The sequence below is a fragment of the Lineus longissimus genome, chromosome 3 (assembly GCF_910592395.1).
Source record: "Lineus longissimus chromosome 3, tnLinLong1.2, whole genome shotgun sequence".
Taxonomy (NCBI): Eukaryota; Metazoa; Nemertea; class Pilidiophora; order Heteronemertea; family Lineidae; genus Lineus; species Lineus longissimus.
The window spans coordinates 4,259,375-4,280,623 of record NC_088310.1 but is presented as its reverse complement, the minus strand read 5'-3'; the positions used below and the strand labels follow the sequence as shown (position 1 = coordinate 4,280,623).

Sequence of the window (21,249 nt, the reverse complement as noted above, 5' to 3'; positions counted from 1 at the left end):
AGGTTAGCCGCAGGTTGTTAACAAGGGACTAATCCGCGTGCCACACCAGCCGGGATGTCCATTGTAGAAGTGCCTGCCTCTATTGTGTTCTGGCGGATTATGGCATAAGGTTCTATTGTGGCCATGACCGTCAATACCGCCTTTTGTTCCCCGGACATCCTATCCTGTAGGACACTTCAAACTTCTACACCGGGGTGACGAATTTACACTGCATGTATATGCATCTTCCCCAAACAGAAAGCGAAGCAACTTATTGATTATATTTAACATTGTATACTTTATTTTCGCAGGACGAAGCATGCGACAATTAGAACATGTGTTATAGGGACGTCTTAATTGGAATACTTTCACTGCCGTCCAAGTGTTCTCCACTGCGGCCCACGCCCAATCAGCCAATACAAAATGAAATATATATACATCTAGACTTTGGTACAAAAATATTATACAACATAGGAAGATACGGTAATACTGTTTAAGGCATTAAGTATATAAGTAGACGAGTTGAAAATCTTAACCTTTTAGAACGAGTTAACTTGAAAAACGCATTAAACCGAACTCAACAGTCAGGCTCTCCGAGCCCAGGGTTTGCCATTGGTCAAATGGGGAGAGGACAAGAGGCGAACCTTGGGATCAGATAGGACACATTACCAAGACGGACTTATCTGATATCAATCAAGCCCCAGGAGGCGACTCTCTCTCACATAATATTGGGGAGATAGGATGTAGAGTGAATTGACCTCTTGAGGTGATCTTAATCTAAAGTCTCTCATGCTTGCGTTTACATCATTCAGTAATTTAAAAGAAAAAAGTGACTCTCTCGTCTGCTTAAAGGTGATAGTCTCTGCATAAATGTGACATTTTCTATTTGATTGTGACATTCTCATGTAACATTCTCTGCTAAAATGTGACATTTTTGACACCAAAATGTTAAGGTGCTCTTTCTTATCTACAGCGTACGAATTTCGCAGCAAATCTAAGATCAAATTATAGCCTCCTTATTTATGTACAGACACACTCTGATATTGCACTGAAAATGCATTTGTACTTAACACGGCCAAACATAAATATATACATCAAAATAACGCAGAAAATCATCCATTCTACAATTGTTACATCGGCCAGGAGCCGTCCCTAAGATCGAGAAGGCAGCATCATTCCTGTAACCTTGAAATGTCGCGACGGCTCTTGGCCGATTTTGACTGACGCAACGCGTTACCACATTCTTAAAGACCTACTAATATCAACCATGGATTCATGCCATGGGTTATGCCATCTTGGCAACATCTGATGACCTTTGCATCATACCCTGGCGTTTGTTTTTTAGTCCGTAATAACCCCAAAAAAACCACTTGCATGACATGTAGCATCTGACGTTGTATCAACAAACTCGCATCATTTAAACTATTGTTTTGATTCGATAAGAAGGAAATAACATTCGTTAAAGAAATATCAAATGGACCTTAGGACACAGTTTAACCAGTCCGGAACGGTCGCGACCTCCAGCGAGTAACACTATTAAAAATCACGACTGTTTCTGACGAGTTTACGGCATAACTCTTGGCACTAATGTTAGCAGTGTCGCTGTGCCCTTTCAAAAGGATCATTCTTCACCTCAACCTGGCTTGACCCTTTAGTGAGAATGTCCACAACTTATTCATATCAGACGTTGCCGAAATTGTGCAAATAATGTCGAGAACGACAACAGATTCAAAGGCCTACTCCTGTTTGTCAAGTGTGTAAATCCGAACTGAATAGTGCCGTTGTGCAGTTGTGTTCATACACGATACTATGAATGCCAAGTTTCAGCAAATTTGCTTGCACAGTAACTGTGCTACAGGGATGTTTACTTTTATTTACTTTCGATCGTATATGTCAAACATTCCAATGGTCATTAACTGTCTTTGCACATGATCTCAACAAGAGTAGGATGTAGTTACCACTGCTGACAAGGACATCACAAGCATACATTGCTATACTGACAAGAAAAGTCCAATGGCAATACAAGTGCATTCTTTGTTATTTAGGGTGGTGGGGTATAGCTACGTAGGCTACTGACATACTAAAAACTCATCGAGTTTTTGGACATACCCAGTATAACAAAAGAAGGTTATCAATGGACTCTTTTTCCGGCATGTATAGCACTGTGCGATCCTTCAACATCTGGAAGGAGTTCTCACTTGAACAATTATTAGGACCTTATTGTCATACATGTAAAAGATCACATTAAGTCATTTTCGAAATAACTTTAAATGCAATGTTGTATGGAGTTACATGAAGCGTGTAGGCCTATTGACAGGGCATTCCTTCGGTCAAATGCCTGAATACTCCAAGCCTATCGTAGGTGCGCCATAATGACCACAATGCCTGTATTGGCCATGCCTAAAATACCACAGAGAAACCACAAAATTTGGTCAAATGATCTTGAAGGTATCATGGCTCGAACCGGGGCGGGAAGGGCATTCGGTGAAATCGAGCCTAATGTAGTTACAAGTGATATGAAAAGAGGTGCCCTTTCAGCTTTAAAGAGGAACATTTTCAAATGATTCGATACTTCCCAAAGGCCTACCGAAAGTACTTCCTACATTGTTTTTTTAATTGTCATATTATTATATTGATTGACTGAACATTTGAAAGGTCAACGACATTCGTGTTCCCTTAATAAGCATAATTGTCGTGGAGCAATTATTGTGCACGCAAATTCTCTGAAATTTGGCATTAATAGTATAAACATCCTCTTTTAATGCATACGGAGAGAATGCAATTGATTACTGCAGAATCTTTCACAAAAAGTAACTCCTTTCGACTTGGTCAGATAATGTATTAAGGATATGAATTGTTTCAGGTACATGTACAAGGCTAGACTCCTGGCACAACCTGATCATTTGCATGATCTATCCACTCATTCAAATGGTTTATAAAATATTCACTCCTATATTCTAATCGGTTTCGGATATATATGCACTTTAAGTCCACATCTTTGACTTGAATTCCTGACTTTGACGAGCTCTTAACAGATTGGCCTATAAACTCAACCCGCTTTTTGTCCTAAAAGTACTTGAAATACCTCTCAGCATAAAGGACCCATACCTGACATTTCAGGTCATGAGTATATCATATCGATTAGTTCGACGAGCATGAGTTATTATAATCATGAAAAAAATTTAGTCCTTGGTGTTTGCAATGCTATAGTAAACCTGTTATAGTACGCATTTACCTTGTACTCTTTCAAGTTCTTTGTTCATTTTGAGAGATTGTGATCACATACATGTTCTCTAATAATTGACCGAAAAGTTTGATTGAAATGTTTGATTTTCATTGAAAATGCTTTAGGTTTATTTGCATTTTTTCAATCTGAAAAAGAAATCACATTCTGAAGATAGGGGACTGTCCACTGAACATCCTCAGTGGCCCGCAACTCAAAGTGTAAATGTTGGCAATTGGAATAATTACGAATCGAAACAAGCGGGTCAAGGATTGATATAAAGATCTACATCTGTTATCAACCTGACTATACACAATATCCTTCTTATTTGTATTATGTCTTAAGAACATACATAGGCCCAGGACAGTTTTTGTACTGGTGAGAATCCCTGGAGACGTTTCTTCAAGGACTTATGTTAGATAACACCCAAACCATTGTACTTTGACACATGTATGATCAAGAGTGACAACTCCTTTTAAGGGGTTAACCATAGGCATAAGAACTTTAAATCCTAAAGCAATATGAACTCTTTCAAAACGAACCCAATGCCATTTTCAAGGGTGGGTCTTTGTTTTCAATAGAACAGCCTCCCAGGTTTTAAATGAGCATTCAATTCATTTTGAAGGTGTTCTAATTGCTTTAGGAATCCAAGTTCTTACCAAAATGGTGGTACGGTCAGCCCTTTAAAGAAATGCTTATGTGAATGTCGAATGTGTTGTTGACACATCGTCGAACAGGGTGTGCTGAGTTTTCAGACTGCGAAACAAAGACATGGTGACATTACTTTTGACCAGTATTGTACATCGATTGACGGCTTAGAGAAGACACACCCTGTCTGCTACACTGCATGTAAGGACAGAGAGGCGTTTTGATTAGAATTAACCGAAACTCACACAATTGTTTTAAAATCTACCTTTTTGAAATAATACCCGTATATACTTATTTTGACTCAATCCCATTGATCGGCTAAACCGGATTTACTAATCACATTTTCAAAAAGGGGTAGGCCGTTATGACATACCAAGCACTTAAATACAGTTACCATTCTTATAAAAGCCTTTAAAGTTGCAATGATCTACAGGACGTCACAAAAATAACATGCTTATCATGAAAATGCAGATTTCTGGGGAAAGAAACTGCCGAAAAACATTATTGAAAAGAGCGTTTTGTTGACCCATTTCATTGTGACACACTGTAGATCTGCAAAAATGACACGAAGCTGACATCTCAAAGTTTCCAAGTTGACACAGACTGTGCAAATTCCTGGGGAGACTGAACAGCAGACAAAAACGAATTTACAACAAAAATAATCGGAGAGCGTTCATTTGGAGCCAAATTGTATGATTATCTTGATCCGCTTTGTATTCAAACGAACACTCCGAAGAGACGGTGGTAAATCTTTCAGCGTTCTTGTGAATCGATGTTCCCAGATAGTTTGATCTCGTTAAAAAATATATGGTAGTATTAAGCTAAACGGGATAAGTCTAACATTGGTGATGAAGATGAAAACGTGCAGATGCTTCCCATAACAACAGAAAACAGAAAACACCAATGGAACACTAAGCAAGGAGGAACACTGCAACATGTGGAACACTGAAAGATGTAACAACGATTATGTAACAAGTTGAATAACAGAAAAAGACAACTTACGCCTCCATTTTTCTGACGTTTTCCAGACGGCATCACTACAATCCATGCATTGACAACTTTCAGCAAGAATTGATAAAGACTAATATAATTCTAGTCTTTATTGATTCTTGGTATCAGCAATCATGAGTTCATTCGAAGTCCCATCGTGATTTTATGTTCCCTGCAGCAACATCGACAGTCTATATTCCTCAGACTACACTCTCTTCACAAGACCCAGACCCAGTGACTTTGGATACAGATGTCAAAACTTAAGTAACGGTTATTTGAGAAAACTAATGGCAGTAAATGAAGGATACTTTGTGAGACAATTGGGGACAAATGCCAAACAATTTCATCACCTGTAACCAAAAGCAATCATTATCAAAGCAGTGATATCACTTTTTGCTTTAAATGATGATCAAGGATGTCAGAATCTATTACGTAACATCATTGAACCAACAATCACCTGGGTTTAGGTCTTTGAATAAAGCATAATTATGAATCACTGAATATCCACTTAATGTTTTTGCGTCTTATCCACAGATTGTCATTATTATTCCTATCGATAGTTCATCACAGTGAGTCTTAAATGTTCGATACCTGATGCATCTTCAAATCGATCACCAGTCATCTGCTAACATGATCAGCTACCTGCTAACATCACCAGCCATTCCCCTGACATCACCACTCGTCTGCTAACCTCACCATGACACCATTCTGTAGAGCAAGTGCCGCGAGTATGCGTCACCACACCCTGCGTCCTCACTATCATCTGCTGCTACTGGGATGGGGTCATATGCAACCATTTCCCTCTCAATTCAGCGTCCCGACCATTTCTTCCAAATCGTACTCTTTCAACAAGGGCGTCAATTTCACTGCAACTGGCACCAAACAACTTCTACTACATCCCAGACTAAAGAGTATCAACTTCCACTTAACCTCAACTGCTTGGCGCATCGCTCCAATATTTAACTTGTACCACTGTTTACTTTTTACTTTTCTTCTTTGATTTCTTTGACTTCTTACTCTTTTTCTTCTCTTTCTTCTCATCATCTGAGTCGCTATCACTACTACTGCTGCTGCTGCTACTGCTGGAACTACTGCTGCTACTGCTGGAACTACTGCTGCTGCTGCTGCTGGAACTACCACTTGATCGAGATTTCTTCTTGTCCTTTTTCGATTTCTTCTTTTTGCCGAAGAATGAGAAGCCTTTCTTCTCATTATCGCTGTCGCTATCAGCTTCCACGCTGGCTTCTCCACTGCCTTTGAGCGCAGCGCCAGCAGCTCCACCGGCCCCTACACTAAGACTGGCATCATGCTTGCTGCCTCCACTTAATCGGGCATCAGATCCATGTTTACCGCTTCCCCCGACTTCTAAAACGGCACTTCCACCACTTCCACCACTTCCTCCGATATCAGCATCACCACTGCCTCCTAGACTTGCACCTTTCTGTCCACTGCCCCCAAGCCCTAGACTGACAATCCCACTGCCTGGAAGACCTCCTTTGATACCAAGAGATGATTGGCGAGACAATCTCCCTTCATCCTCACTCGATGTGGCGTCCAAGTCCGTCGTCAGCCGTTTTGAACCATGTAATCCCAAGCCCATTTTGCCTTTCTCACCGATTGAAGGTGCACCATCTAGATTCCCACCAGTGGAAAGGCCAACCTCTGGTTTTTCTGCAGATATGTTACCAGACGGCATACCGAAACCACCGTTACCGCCAGACACTTTACCCGCCGGTAAACCTCCGGAGACCTGAGCAGACGGCAGGTTTAAACCTAAGTCTATACCACCTAGGCCTGAGCCACCTGCATCAGCACTTCCTCCAAAACCAGCCTCGACTCCGGTGTCAAGTTCAGGGACGACAACTTCGTCTTCAGAACACGAAGCATTTAATTCAACCTCGGGAACATGAATACTACCTTCCTCTTTCTTCTTTTTTCCTCCACCCATTTTGAAACTTGGCATTTTGAATCCCTTCTTTGACTTCCCAGCATCGACATCTGGCTTGGCATCCGCATCTAAACTGACATCAATCTTTCCTTTTGGCTTTGACCCCTTTAACTTTCCGAGAGAAAATCTATTTTTCTTTTTGTCATCTGGCAAATCAAGCTCCGCCTCTCCAACGCTGGCATCAGGAGTTGGAAGAGTAGTTAGCTGAGGCAGTGTTAAGTCGGCATCAATATCGCCACCGACATCACCCTTCCCTCCAAAGCCACCAGAGACACTTGGCAGTCCAAACGATGATCGTCCACCAGTACTGGCATCAGCATCAACCCCGCCCTTGATTCCAACACCACCAGATAACCCAGGAGTTCCTAAATTTACACCATCATCATCTGAGTTATCATGACTAGCTTTACCACTGAACCCAATGCTTGGGCCCCCGAAGCCAAACCCGCCACTGGCCTTTTTCTTCTCATCATCTGAAGAACCTGATGACCGCCTCTTTGTGTGTTTCTTTTTCTTGCCGAATCCGATTCCGAAACCGCCGCCACCAGATTCTGAACTCTCAGAGTCTCCTGCATCTCCTCCAAGTCCCCCTGAGATCTTTGCTGAGGGTAGATCTACATCGATTCCGGCATCACCACCAGCCTTTCCTTTCGGGGATTTCACACCGCCACCGAGACCAAACCCAACTTCAGCATCAGGAACGTTGACGTCACCACCAATTTTAACCGATGGCGCATCTGCTTTCAGATCTATCTCAGGGGACTCGCCTCTCAGGCCGAGTCGTCCTTTTGGTGTGTCAAAATCTCCACCAGCTTTTAGGCCAATTCCACCCTTTGGTGCGTCAAAATCTCCGCCAGCTTTAAGGCCAATTCCACCCTTTGGTGCGTCAAAATCTCCGCCAGTTTTCAGGCCAATTCCGCCCTTTGGTGCACCACCAACAACATTAACGTCACCTCCAACGTTAGAGGAGAAACTTCCTTTCCCATCAAGGCTACTCGCCGGCAGTTCACTATGTCCATCACCAAACTCATAGTGACCCTTCTTATTCCCACCAAACTTCGGAAATTTAAACTTGGACTTCTTCTTGTGATCGTCGTCATCGTCAGATTCGCTGCCGGAGCCCTTGCCCTTACCAAACCCAAATTTGAAGCCACCTTTGCCTTTGCCTTTCTTATGACCATCTGGTTTATCTACATCGACATCTGTCTTTGGTCCTTTAACACCCCCATCGATTCCAATGTTACCACCAACATCTCGGAGATCACCTCGGACATCAATTTTAGCATCTGGTGCATCGGCCTTGATATCAGCTCCTCCATGGCCATGACCACCACCTCCAAACTTGGGAAATTTAAGTTTAAAGCCGCTTTTCTTGTGATCATCGGAGTCGGAGTCGCTGCCAGATTCTTTGCCCTTACCACCGAAACCAAATTTGAGGCCACCTTTGCCTTTATTGTGGCCATGGTCATGGTCATGATCTCCTTTTCCGTCAATTCCAAACCTTGGTCCTTTAACATCAGCATCGATTCCAACTTTAACATCTGCATCAGGAAGGCCACCGCCTATACCACCTCCGATATTGACATCAGTATCAGGTTTGTCAGCCTTCCCTCCGAAGTCAATACTGGGACCCTTAAAGTCACCACCAATGCCACCTCCAAGGCCTCCTCCAAGTCCGCCTCCAAATCCAATGCTTCCACCGGGTGGGGCTGTATTCAAATCAACTTCAGGGGCATCAGCTTCAATTTGTAGGTCCTGGTCGAGATCTGGAATGTCTGCGTCTCCTCCTATCCCAATACTCGGGCCTTTTATGCTACCACCAATGCCAATGTTGCCATCACCACCTGCATCACCGTGACCACCTCCCCCAAACTTAGGAAGGCCAAATTTGAGGCCACCTTTGCCTTTCTTGTGATGATCGTCGTCATCACCAGATCCGCTATCAGAACCTTTGCCTTTACCACCGAAACCAAATTTGAAGCCACCTTTGCCTTTCTTGTGGCCATGGTCATGATCAAGATCTACCTTTCCACCGATTCCAGAATTGGGTCCTTCAACATCAGCATCTATTCCAACATTACCAACAGCATCAGGGAGGCCACCTCCAATTCCACCTCCAATTTTAAAATCAGCATCTGGTTTGTCAGCCCTTCCGCCAAAACCAATCTTTGGTCCTGTAACTTCAGCATCGATTCCAACATTACCACTAGCATCAGGAAGGCCACCACCGATTTTGGCATCTGGTACGTCGGCCTTGATATCAGCTCCACCATGACCACCTCCTCCAAACTTTGGCAAACCGATTTTAAAGCCACCTTTGCCTTTCTTGTGATGACCATCATCGTCAGAATCGCTGTCAGAGCCTTTGCCCTTACCAAACCCAAATTTGAAGCCACCTTTGCCTTTCTTGCGGCCATGGTCATGGTCATGATCTCCTTTACCACCGATTCCAAAACTGGGTCCTTTTACATCAGCGTCGATTCCAACATCACCACCGGCATCAGGGAGGCCACCTCCAATTCCACCTCCAATTTTAACATCAGCATCTGGTTTGTCAGCCCTTCCGCCAAAACCAATCTTTGGTCCTGTAACTTCAGCGTCGATTCCAACATTACCACTAGCATCAGGAAGGCCACCACCGATTTTGGCATCTGGTACGTCGGCCTTGATATCAGCTCCACCATGACCACCTCCTCCAAACTTTGGCAAACCGATTTTAAAGCCACCTTTGCCTTTCTTGTGATGACCATCATCGTCAGAATCGCTGTCAGAGCCTTTGCCCTTACCAAACCCAAATTTGAAGCCACCTTTGCCTTTCTTGCGGCCATGGTCATGGTCATGATCTCCTTTTCCACCGATTCCAAAACTGGGTCCTTTTACATCAGCGTCGATTCCAACATCACCACCGGCATCAGGGAGGCCACCTCCAATTCCGCCTCCAATGTTAACATCAACATCTGGTTTGTCAGCCCTTCCGCCATAACCAATCTTTGGTCCTGTAACATCAGCGTCGATACCAACATTACCACTAGCATCAGGAAGGCCAGCATCAATTCCACCTCCTATTTTGGCATCTGGTACGTCGGCCTTGATATCAGCTCCACCATGACCACCTCCTCCAAACTTTGGCAAACCGAATTTAAAGCCACCTTTGCCTTTCTTGTGATGACCATCATCATCAGAATCGCTGTCAGAGCCCTTGCCCTTACCAAACCCAAATTTGAAGCCACCTTTGCCTTTCTTGCGGCCATGGTCATGGTCATGATCTCCTTTACCTCCGATTCCAAAACTGGGTCCTTTTACATCAGCGTCAATTCCAACATCACCACCGGCATCAGGGAGGCCACCTCCAATTCCGCCTCCAATGTTAACATCAACATCTGGTTTGTCAGCCCTTCCGCCAAGACCAATGTTTGGTCCTTTAACGTCAGCGTCGATTCCAACATCACCACTAGCATCAGGAAGGCCAGCATCGATTCCACTTCCTATTTTGGCATCTGGTAGGTCGGCCTTGATATCAGCTCCACCATGACCACCTCCTCCAAACTTTGGCAAACCGAATTTAAAGCCACCTTTGCCTTTCTTCTGATGACCATCATCATCAGAATCGCTGTCAGAGCCCTTGCCCTTACCAAATCCAAATTTAAAGCCACCTTTGCCTTTCTTGTGATGACTATCATCGTCAGAATCGCTGTCAGAGCCCTTGCCCTTACCAAATCCAAATTTGAAGCCACCTTTGCCTTTCTTGCGGCCATGGTCATGGTCATGATCTCCTTTACCTCCGATTCCAAAACTGGGTCCTTTTACATCAGCGTCAATTCCAACATCACCACCGGCATCAGGGAGGCCACCTCCAATTCCGCCTCCAATGTTAACATCAACATCTGGTTTGTCAGCCCTTCCGCCAAGACCAATGTTTGGTCCTTTAACGTCAGCGTCGATTCCAACATCACCACTAGCATCAGGAAGGCCAGCATCGATTCCACCACCGATTTTGGCATCTGGTACGTCGGCCTTGATATCAGCTCCACCATGACCACCTCCTCCAAACTTTGGCAAACCAAATTTAAAGCCACCTTTGCCTTTCTTGTGATGACCATCATCGTCAGAATCGCTGTCAGAGCCTTTGCCCTTACCAAAACCAAATTTGAAACCACCTTTGCCTTTCTTGCGGCCATGGTCATGGTCATGATCTCCTTTACCACCGATTCCAAAGCTGGGGCCTTTTACATCAGCGTCAATTCCAACATCACCACCGGCATCAGGGAGACCACCTTCAATTCCGCCTCCAATTTTTAGATCAGCATCTGGTTTATCAGCCCTTCCGCCAAAACCAATCTTTGGTCCTTTGACGTCAGCGTCGATACCAACATTACCACTAGCATCAGGAAGGCCAGCATCGATTCCACCACCGATTTTGGCATCTGGTACGTCGGCCTTGATATCAGCTCCACCATGACCACCCCCTCCAAACTTTGGAAATCCGATTTTAAAGCCACCTTTGCCTTTCTTGTGATGGTCGTCATCGTCAGAATCGCTGTCAGAGCCCTTGCCCTTACCAAAACCAAATTTGAAGCCACCTTTGCCTTTCTTGCGGCCATGGTCATGATCATGATCTCCTTTTCCACCGATTCCAAAGCTGGGGCCTTTAACATCAGCATCAATTCCAACTTTACCATCTGCATCAGGAAGGCCACCAGCTATACCACCTCCGATCTTAACATCAGCATCTGGTTTGTCAGCCTTTCCTCCGAAGTCAATACTGGGACCCTTCAAATCACCACCAATGCCACCTCCAAGGCCTCCTCCAAGTCCGCCTCCAAATCCAATGCTTCCACCGGGTGGGGCTGATTTCAAATCAGCTTCAGGGACATCAGCTTCAATTTTTAGGTCCTGGTCGAGATCTGGAATGTCTGCGTCTCCTCCTATCCCAATACTCGGGCCTTTTATGTTACCACCAATGCCAATATTGCTATCACCATGTGCACCACCGTGACCACCTCCCCCAAACTTAGGAAGGCCAAATTTGAAGCCACCCTTGCCTTTCTTTTTGTGATCATCGTCAGATTCGCTGTCAGAATGGGACCCTTTGCCTTTACCAAAGCCAAATTTGAAGCCACCCTTGCCTTTCTTATGACCATGATCGACATCGATGTCTGGTTTGTCTACCTTAGTACCGAATTTCGGTCCTTTTAGGCCAGCATCAATTCCAACGCCACCATCGGCATCAGGAAGACCACCACCGTCTCCGATGTTAACATCCATGTTCGGTTCATCTGCCTTTCCTCCAAACCCAATACTGGGTCCTTTCAGGTCACCACCAATACCAATGCTACCACCAGCATCAGGAAGACCTCCGTCTCCTGAGGCTAGGACCTTCACATCTTTATCTTTCTTTTTCCCAAAGCTAAATTTCTTTTTCAGACTTCCACCAGGTTTCTTCACATTAACATCGGCATCTGGTAATTCAGCTTTGCCAGAAATATCAACGTCTGGTAGGTCAGTTTTTCCACCGGCGTCCACTTGACCGTGGCCATGACCGCCTCCTCCAAATTTGGGCAAGCCAAACTTAAAGCCACCTTTTCCTTTCTTATCGTCATCATCATCAGAATCGCTGTCAGAGCCTTTGCCCTTGCCAAAACCAAACTTGAAGCCACCTTTGCCTTTCTTGTGGTCATGGTCATGATCATGATCTCCTTTTCCGCCGATTCCAAAGCTGGGTCCTTTTACATCAGCGTCGATTCCAATATTTCCACCCACATCAGGTAAACCACCACCGACGCCACCTCCGATGTTAACATCCGCATCTGGTTTGTCAGCCTTCCCGCCAAAGCCAATTTTTGGCCCTCTCACATCGCCGCCAATGCCAACATTACTACCAGCGTCTGGGAGACTACCGCTGACGCCACCTCCAATGTTAACATCAGCATCTGGTATGTCTGCTCCACCGTGGTCGTGGCCATGACCACCTCCTCCAAACTTGGGCAGACCAATCTTAAAGCCACCCTTGCCTTTTTTGTGGTGATCATCATCGTCAGACTCACTGTCGGAGTGGGAGCCTTTGCTTTTACCAAAACCAAATTTAAATGAACTTTTCTTCTTTGGTTTCTTGTGGTCATGGTCTGCATCTCCTTTGACACCAAAACCAATGCTCGGTCCTTTTAATCCACCGCCAATGTCAGCATCACCACCGACATCAGGAAGATCTCCTCCGATTCCGCCACCAATTTTGACATCGGCATCTGGAACCTTGGTTTCTGGTCCATCCAATGATACATCAGCTCCACCATGACCATGCTTTCCATGACCACCACCTCCAAACTTGGGCAGACCGATTTTGAAGCCACCTTTGCCTTTCTTGTGATGACCGTCGTCATCATCAGATTCGCTATCAGAGCCTTTGCCCTTACCACCAAAACCAAATTTGAAGCCACCTTTGCCTTTTTTGTGGCCATGATCTTGATCTCCCTTTCCACCGATTCCAAAACTGGGTCCTTTTACATCAGCATCGATTCCAACATCACCACCGGCATCAGGGAGTCCTCCCTCTATTCCACCACCAATGCCTCCACCAATATTTGGTCCTTTTACTCCTGCATCAACATTTGGTCCATCAAAGCTGCCTCCGATGCCTCCCCCAACATTTGGTCCATCAAATCCGCCTCCAATACCTCCACCAATCGTTGGTCCTTTCCCGCCACCACCAATGCCAAAATCACCACCAGCATCCGGTAGATCTCCCCCAATTCTGCCACCAATTTTAACATCGGCATCTGGAACGTCAACGTTGGCATCAGGTCCCTCAAGTGATAGGTCTGTTCCACCATGACCATGCTTTCCATGACCACCTCCTCCAAACTTGGGCAGACCAATTTTAAAGCCACCCTTGCCTTTTTTGTGGTGATCATCATCGTCAGACTCACTGTCGGAGTGGGAGCCTTTGCCTTTACCAAAACCAAATTTAAATGAGCTTTTCTTCTTTGGCTTCTTGTGGTCATGGTCAGCTTCTCCTTTGACACCAAAACCAATAGTTGGTCCTTTTATTCCAACACCAATGTCGGCATCACCACCAGCATCAGGAAGATCTCCTCCGATTCCGCCACCAATTTTGACATCGGCATCTGGAACCTTGGCGTCTGGTCCCTCCAATGATACATCTGCTCCACCATGACCATGCTTTCCATGACCACCTCCTCCAAACTTGGGCAGACCAAACTTAAAACCACCTTTGCCTTTCTTGTGATGATCGTCGTCATCATCAGATTCGCTGTCAGAGCCTTTGCCCTTACCACCAAAACCAAATTTGAAGCCACCTTTGCCTTTTTTGTGGCCATGATCATGATCTCCTTTTCCACCGATTCCAAAACTGGGTCCTTTTACATCAGCATCGATTCCAACATCACCACCGGCATCAGGGAGTCCTCCCTCTATTCCACCACCAATGCCGCCACCAATCTTTGGTCCTTTTACTCCTGCATCAACATTTGGTCCGTCAAAGCCGCCTCCGATGCCTCCCCCAATATTTGGCCCGTCAAATCCGCCTCCAATACCTCCGCCAATCGTTGGTCCTTTCCCGCCACCACCAATGCCAAAATCACCACCAGCATCCGGTAGATCTCCCCCAATTCTGCCACCAATATTAACATCGGCATCTGGAACGTCAACGTTGGCATCAGGTCCCTCAAGTGATAGGTCTGTTCCACCATGACCATGCTTTCCATGACCACCTCCTCCAAACTTGGGCAGACCAATTTTAAAGCCACCCTTGCCTTTTTTGTGGTGATCATCATCGTCAGACTCACTGTCGGAGTGGGAGCCTTTGCCTTTACCAAAACCAAATTTAAATGAGCTTTTCTTCTTTGGCTTCTTGTGGTCATGGTCAGCTTCTCCTTTGGCACCAAAACCAATAGTTGGTCCTTTTATTCCAACACCAATGTCGGCATCACCACCAGCATCAGGAAGATCTCCTCCGATTCCGCCACCAATTTTGACATCGGCATCTGGAACCTTGGCGTCTGGTCCCTCCAATGACATATCTGCTCCACCGTGACCATGCTTTCCATGACCACCACCTCCAAACTTGGGCAGACCAAACTTAAAGCCACCTTTGCCTTTCTTGTGATGATCGTCGTCATCATCAGATTCGCTGTCAGAGCCTTTGCCCTTACCACCAAAACCAAATTTGAAGCCACCTTTGCCTTTTTTGTGGCCATGATCATGATCTCCCTTTCCGCCGATTCCAAAACTGGGTCCTTTTACATCAGCATCGATTCCAACATTACCACCGGCATCAGGAAGACCCCCTTCAATTCCACCATCAATGCCTCCACCAATCGTTGGTCCTTTTACTCCAGCATCAATATTTGGTCCGTCAAATCCGCCTCCAATGCCTCCCCCAATCTCTGGTCCTTTCACTCCAGCACCAACGTTTGGCCCGTCAAATCCGCCTCCAATACCTCCCCCAATCTCTGGTCCTTTCACTCCAGCACCAACGTTTGGCTTGTCAAATCCGCCTCCAATGCCTCCACCAATTTTTGGTCCTTTTACTCCAGCATCGACGTCTGGTCCATCCAGTGATACGTCGGCTCCACTGTGACCATGCTTCCCATGACCACCTCCTCCAAACTTTGGCAGACCAATCTTAAAGCCACCCTTGCCTTTCTTGTGATGATCACCGTCGTCATCAGATTCGCTGTCAGAGCCTTTGCCCTTACCGCCAAAACCAAATTTGAAGCCACCTTTGCCTTTCTTGTGGCCGTGGTCATGGTCATGATCTCCTTTTCCGCCAATTCCAAAGCTGGGTCCTTTGACATCAGCGTCGATTCCAACTTTTCCACCCGCATCAGGTAAACCACCGCCAATTCCACCACCGATATTAACATCAGCATCTGGTTTGTCAGCCTTCCCGCCAAAGCCAATTTTTGGCCCTCTCACATCACCGCCAATGCCAACATTACTACCAGTGTCTGGGAGACTACCACTGACGCCACCTCCAATGCTAACATCAGCATCTGGTATGTCTGCTCCATCATGGCCGTGGCTATGACCACCTCCTCCAAATTTGGGCAGACCAATCTTAAAGCCACCCTTGCCTTTTTTGTGGTGATCATCATCGTCAGACTCACTGTCGGAGTGGGAGCCTTTGCTTTTACCAAAACCAAATTTAAATGAGCTTTTCTTCTTGGGCTTCTTGTGGTCATGGTCTGCATCTCCTTTGGCACCAAAACCAATAGTTGGTCCTTTTATTCCACCGCTGACGCCAGCATCGGGCAGATCGCCTCCGATTTTAATATCAGCATCAGGTTGTTCTGGCTTACCTCCAAAACCAATCTTTGGTCCTTTCACGCCACCACCAAGTCCGACATTTCCACCAGCATCAGGAATATCACCACCAACTCCAACACCAATTTTGACATCAGCGTCTGGACTACCATGGTCATGCTTCCCATGACCACCAAACGAGGGCATCTTTATTTTCGGCATATTAAAATGTAGTCCGCCTTTACCTTTCTTGTGGTCATCATCATCATCTGATTCACTGTCGGAATGGGAGCCTTTGCCTTTTCCAAATCCAAATTTGAATCCCCCTTTGCCTTTCTTATGCCCGTCACCATGCCCTGCTTTTCCATCAACATCAATCTCGGGTCCTTTAACGTCACCACCAATGCCTCCAAGACCACCAAATCCTCCTCCAATTCCAACTTTGCCCCCAGGTGACGCTGAATTCAAATCTATATCTGGTGCCTCAGCTTCTATTTTATAATCTCCACTAACATCTGGGTCATCAAATCCGCCTCCAATGCCTCCGCCAATCTTTGGTCCTTTCACTCCAGTATCAACATTTGGCCCGTCAAATCCACCTCCAATGCCTCCATCAATCTTTGGTCCTTCTACTCCAGCATCGACATTTGGTCCATCCAGTGATAGATCGGCCCCACCGTGACCATGTTTGCCAGGACCACCTCCTCCAAACTTTGGCAGACCAATCTTGAAGCCACCTTTGCCTTTCTTGTGATGGTCGTCGTCATCATCAGAATCACTGTCAGAGCCTTTGCCTTTACCACCAAAACCAAATTTGAAACCACCTTTGCCTTTCTTATGGCCATGGTCATGATCATGATCACCCTTCCCACCGATTCCAAAACTGGGTCCTTTAACATCAGCATCAATTCCAACATTACCACCAGCATCAGGTGAACTGCCACCAATTCCGCCGCCAAGACCCCCGCCAACATTTGGCCCGTCAAATCCGCCTCCAATGCCTCCACCAATCGTTGATCCTTTTACGCCTGCATCAACATTTGGCCCGTCGAATCCACCTCCAATGCCTCCTCCTACTTTTGGCCCATCAAATCCACCTCCAATGCCTCCTCCAATCTTTGGTCCTTTTCCTCCAGCATCAATATTTGGTCCGTCAAACCCGCCTCCAATGCCTCCACCAATCGTTGGTCCTTTCACCCTAGCATCAACGTTTGGCCCGTCAAATCCTCCTCCAATACCTCCACCAATCGTTGGTCCTTTCACTTCTCCATGCCCATTAGCATCGCCATCACCAGAGAACTTAAACTTAGGGAACTTCAGGTTGAACCCTTTTTTCTTGTTAGGACTCTTGGCTTTTCCTTTGGCATTGAGGTCGACATCCAAGTCTACGTCGGCACCACCCCTGATTTTGCCACCATTTGGCGATACATTAGCATCAACATCTGGGCTGGAACCTTTTGAGCCTCCGCCAAATTTGGGCATTTTGACCTTAGGGAGGCCAAAGTGAAATCTTCCCTTACCTTTCTTCTTGCCGTCATCTGAATCGTCGTCGGAATGGGAGCCTCCCCCCTTGGCTCCAAAACCAAAACTTGGTCCTTTTACGTCACCTCCAACATTACCTCCAACTCCAATACCTCCACCGAAGCCACCTCCAACGTCAAAATCACCGCCATGAGGTGCTGAATTTAACTCTAATTCAGGCACCTCAGCTTCAATTTCCATATCCTGATCAAGGTTTGGACCATCAAGTCCACCTCCTACGCCGATACCGCTGCCAAATCCGCCATCTATGCCTCCACCGATCTTTGGTCCTTTCACTCCCATATCAACATTCGGCCTGTCAAATCCGCCTCCAATCCCTCCACCAATATTTGGTCCTTCTATTCCTGCATCGACATTTGGCCCGTCGAATCCGCCGCCGCTGCCTCCACCAATCTTTGGTCCTTTCACTCCAGCATCAACGTTTGGCCCGCCGAATCCGCCTCCAATACCTCCACCAATGTTTGGTCCCTTAATTCCAGCATCACCATCTCCATTAAATCCGCCTCCTAAGCCGATGCCGCCACTGGTACCTCCAATCTTCGGACCTTTACCGCCGGCAGAAACATTAACATCAAAATCTGTCGTGTCCATCTTTGCATCTGGACCACTCACTGATACGCCTGCCTTGGCACCTTTACCTCCAAACTTTGGAAACTTAAAACCACCAATGCCCTTTTTACCAAAGCTAGATTTCTTTCCGGACTTACCCTTTGCTTTGACGTTACCATCCGGAGTATCCACTTGCAATCCAGCGTCAGGCCGTCCGTCGACACCTCCCCCAACGCTTATATCCTGGGCGGAACCTCCCAATGAACCACGGGCGTCTGCGCTCTTTTTGCGACCAAACTTTGGCAGTTTAGGCACACTAAAATTAAATCCACTGCTGCGTTTTTTACCGCCGTCGTCGGAATCGGAATCTGAGTCACTGTCGTTGCGAGAGCGTCGTCCTTTTACTCCGAAATTAGCTTTAGGTCCTTTAGCTCCGACACCAGCACCGCCGCTGCCTTTCATTCCTAAATTGACATCCGGACCACTGATGTTTGTATCAGCTTTCAGTCCACCTATACTGGCGCCCCCGCTTGGTCCACCTCTAAAACCAGCATCTGGGGCATCCACGTCCATGTTCACATCAGCGTCGCCACCAGCCTTTCCACCGAAACCTATTCCAAAGCTTGGACCTTTGATATTATGATCAACATCGCCCTTCATTTCAACATCAGTATTTAGTCCAACTCCCCCTCGAGGACCGCTAAGTCCCATTCCTCCTTCCATACCAGCGCTAGGTAGATCTCCCCTTCCACCTTTGATATGAGCACCAGGTTGTTTTCCTTTAGGCGAGGCATTCAAGTCAACATTTGAAGCATCTGCTTTGACTTTGAGACCAGCGTCTGAATCAAAGCCCGGGAGCGCCGCCTGCCCACCAATGTCAGCATCGCCACCAAGACCACCGCTGCCTCCTCCGCCAGTGTCGAAATTCAGGCCTGAAAACTTGGGCATGTTGTAGTTGAATCCACCATCAGAGTCGCTGCCAGAATGGGAATGGGGATCGTGTCCCTTGCCAAACTTGGGTCCCTTAACATCAGTATCACCCTTCAAGCCAATGGCGCCGCCAAGACCAAGACCAACACCCCCACCTCTGTCCCCGCCTGTCTTCAGCTCTCCCTTCGGCGCCTTAGATTTGATGCCAGCATTTGGAGCATTCACACCGGCGCTTCCTTTAGGCGCTTTAGGCGCTTTAGGTGCTTTAGCACCACCTTTCACGTTAACGCCAGCATCAATGTCAGCACTGACATCCCTTTTACTCCCAAACTTTTTCGGAAGATTTCTGAAAAAGTCTAGAAACCCGCCACTTTTTCGTTTGCTATGGTGGTCGTCGTCTGCTGCTAGAGACCCTCGCGACCCTTTCACCCCTAAGCCGGCCTTGGGTCCCTTTGCCTTTCCCCTCACGGGCAGAGTCCCACCGCCGCCAATATCAATACCACCCCCAACATCAATACTGTTGTCGTCGGAATCACCATGACTACGTGATCTCTTCTTTCCCTTTACACCTGCGCCAACCTTTGGAGTCTTCACCTTTCCTTTCATACCGATGTCACCACTGACACCTGCACTGGCGCTTCGTTTCTTCTTGTCCCCATCAGACCCGCTACTGGAACTGCTTGAACTGCTAGAACTGCTGGAACTACTGGAACTTGAACTGCTGCTAGAACTGCGAGACCGAGATTTCTTACCAGATTTCTTGGATCCTTTAACTTTTGCTCCGCCGCCAACTTTTAAGTTGATACCGCCTTTGCCCGTGTGTCCTTCGTCGCTGTTGTCGCTTCCGCTATCACGACGTGATTTTCTTCCGTTTGCACTAACCTTCGGGCCTTTAGCGTTACCTTTAAAACCAGCATCTCCACCAAAACCAGCATCTCCGCCGAAACCAGCACTGCCTTGAGGGCCCTTCCCCGAAAGTCCAACACCAGCATTTGGTCCAGCTACATCAACGTCACCACCAAGTTCACCGTCACCTCGAAGACCAGCATCACCGCCGTGAGAGCTTCTCCCCAAAAGCCCCACACCGACATTCGGTCCTGATGCGTCAACCTCACCTCCGAAACCGGCACCGACATTATTTCCATGAGAGCCTCTCCCCGAAAGCCCCACATCAACTTCGGGTGCCTTGACATCTGCCTTCAAACCGATACCCGCGTCAACACCGAAGCTACCTCCAAAACTCATTTTTTTTATATTGTCCTGTCGTTCAAATAAACATCGGTACCAAACTTACTTTCTCCTCTGCGAATGTTTTATATAAATCGAAATATCCTTTGAGAAAATCGGAGTATCCTTTGACTAAATCCACGACAGTATATCCATGCAAAATTCGGCAGTCCGGGACACTTCCATTCAGTACGACACCTGGCAGGCTTACTGATTGGGCAGTTGCAAGTCTAATCACTGACCCTGCCCACAACACATTATTTCCCGATTGCCTGTTTATGTCACTGGATTACATGTACGGACTTGTGCATAGGCAAACACCCACCTTACTTTAGAAGTGTCCTGAGCTGGAACCACGAATTACCACAGGCATAGGATCCGTATTGGCTGACTGCCCTTAGTTAAGCCATATGTCACAGTAATATCTTGACCCATTCAAAAAGGATTTAGTACCATTATTCATAGAACCAACATAGGCCTAGTGCCATCTATTCCTATATCAATACATTAAACAACCATTGAAAAATCTATTGCTTTTTATAGCTTTCCGTCAAAGGTCGTCTCCATTGTCATGAAGAAAAGGGACCCGCTGAGCCCATTCAAGATGAGGGGTCCAAACGGCTACCTGTAGCAGGTTTACATGTTTTGTCAGAATGTCCCATTGTGCGAGAAGTAGATCACATTGAAAAGGGTTGACATCCTGGGCGACCAGCCGTGACCCGTCGGTGCCCGTCACCGATACGTCAACAACTCGAGATATCGAAAAACTCCCGACTTGGGTTTTTGAGCTTAGTATCCAGGAGAGAAGACGATCAGAGAAAACTAAACGCTTTCACGAGCTGCGTTCTTGCGGCAAATGCTGACGCGCTCCTACGTTCGACAGTTAAGTGGTGTCATGGAGTTGAGGCACTGTCAAAGCGAAGTACACCCCGGACGCAGTGGACCGGCCTCG

At 46.4% G+C, this 21,249-nt stretch overlaps 1 protein-coding gene across 1 annotated transcript; it reads right to left on the bottom strand.

The window, feature by feature from the left end:
* Positions 1 to 257: 257 nt before the first annotated feature.
* LOC135485438 (fibroin heavy chain-like) lies at positions 258 to 20,672 on the bottom strand. Its single transcript, XM_064767448.1, has one exon. It carries the CDS (start codon positions 20,313 to 20,315, stop codon positions 5,817 to 5,819), a length of 14,499 nt encoding a protein of 4,832 aa, XP_064623518.1. The 5' UTR covers positions 20,316 to 20,672; the 3' UTR covers positions 258 to 5,816.
* Between the last annotated feature and the right edge of the window lie 577 nt (positions 20,673 to 21,249).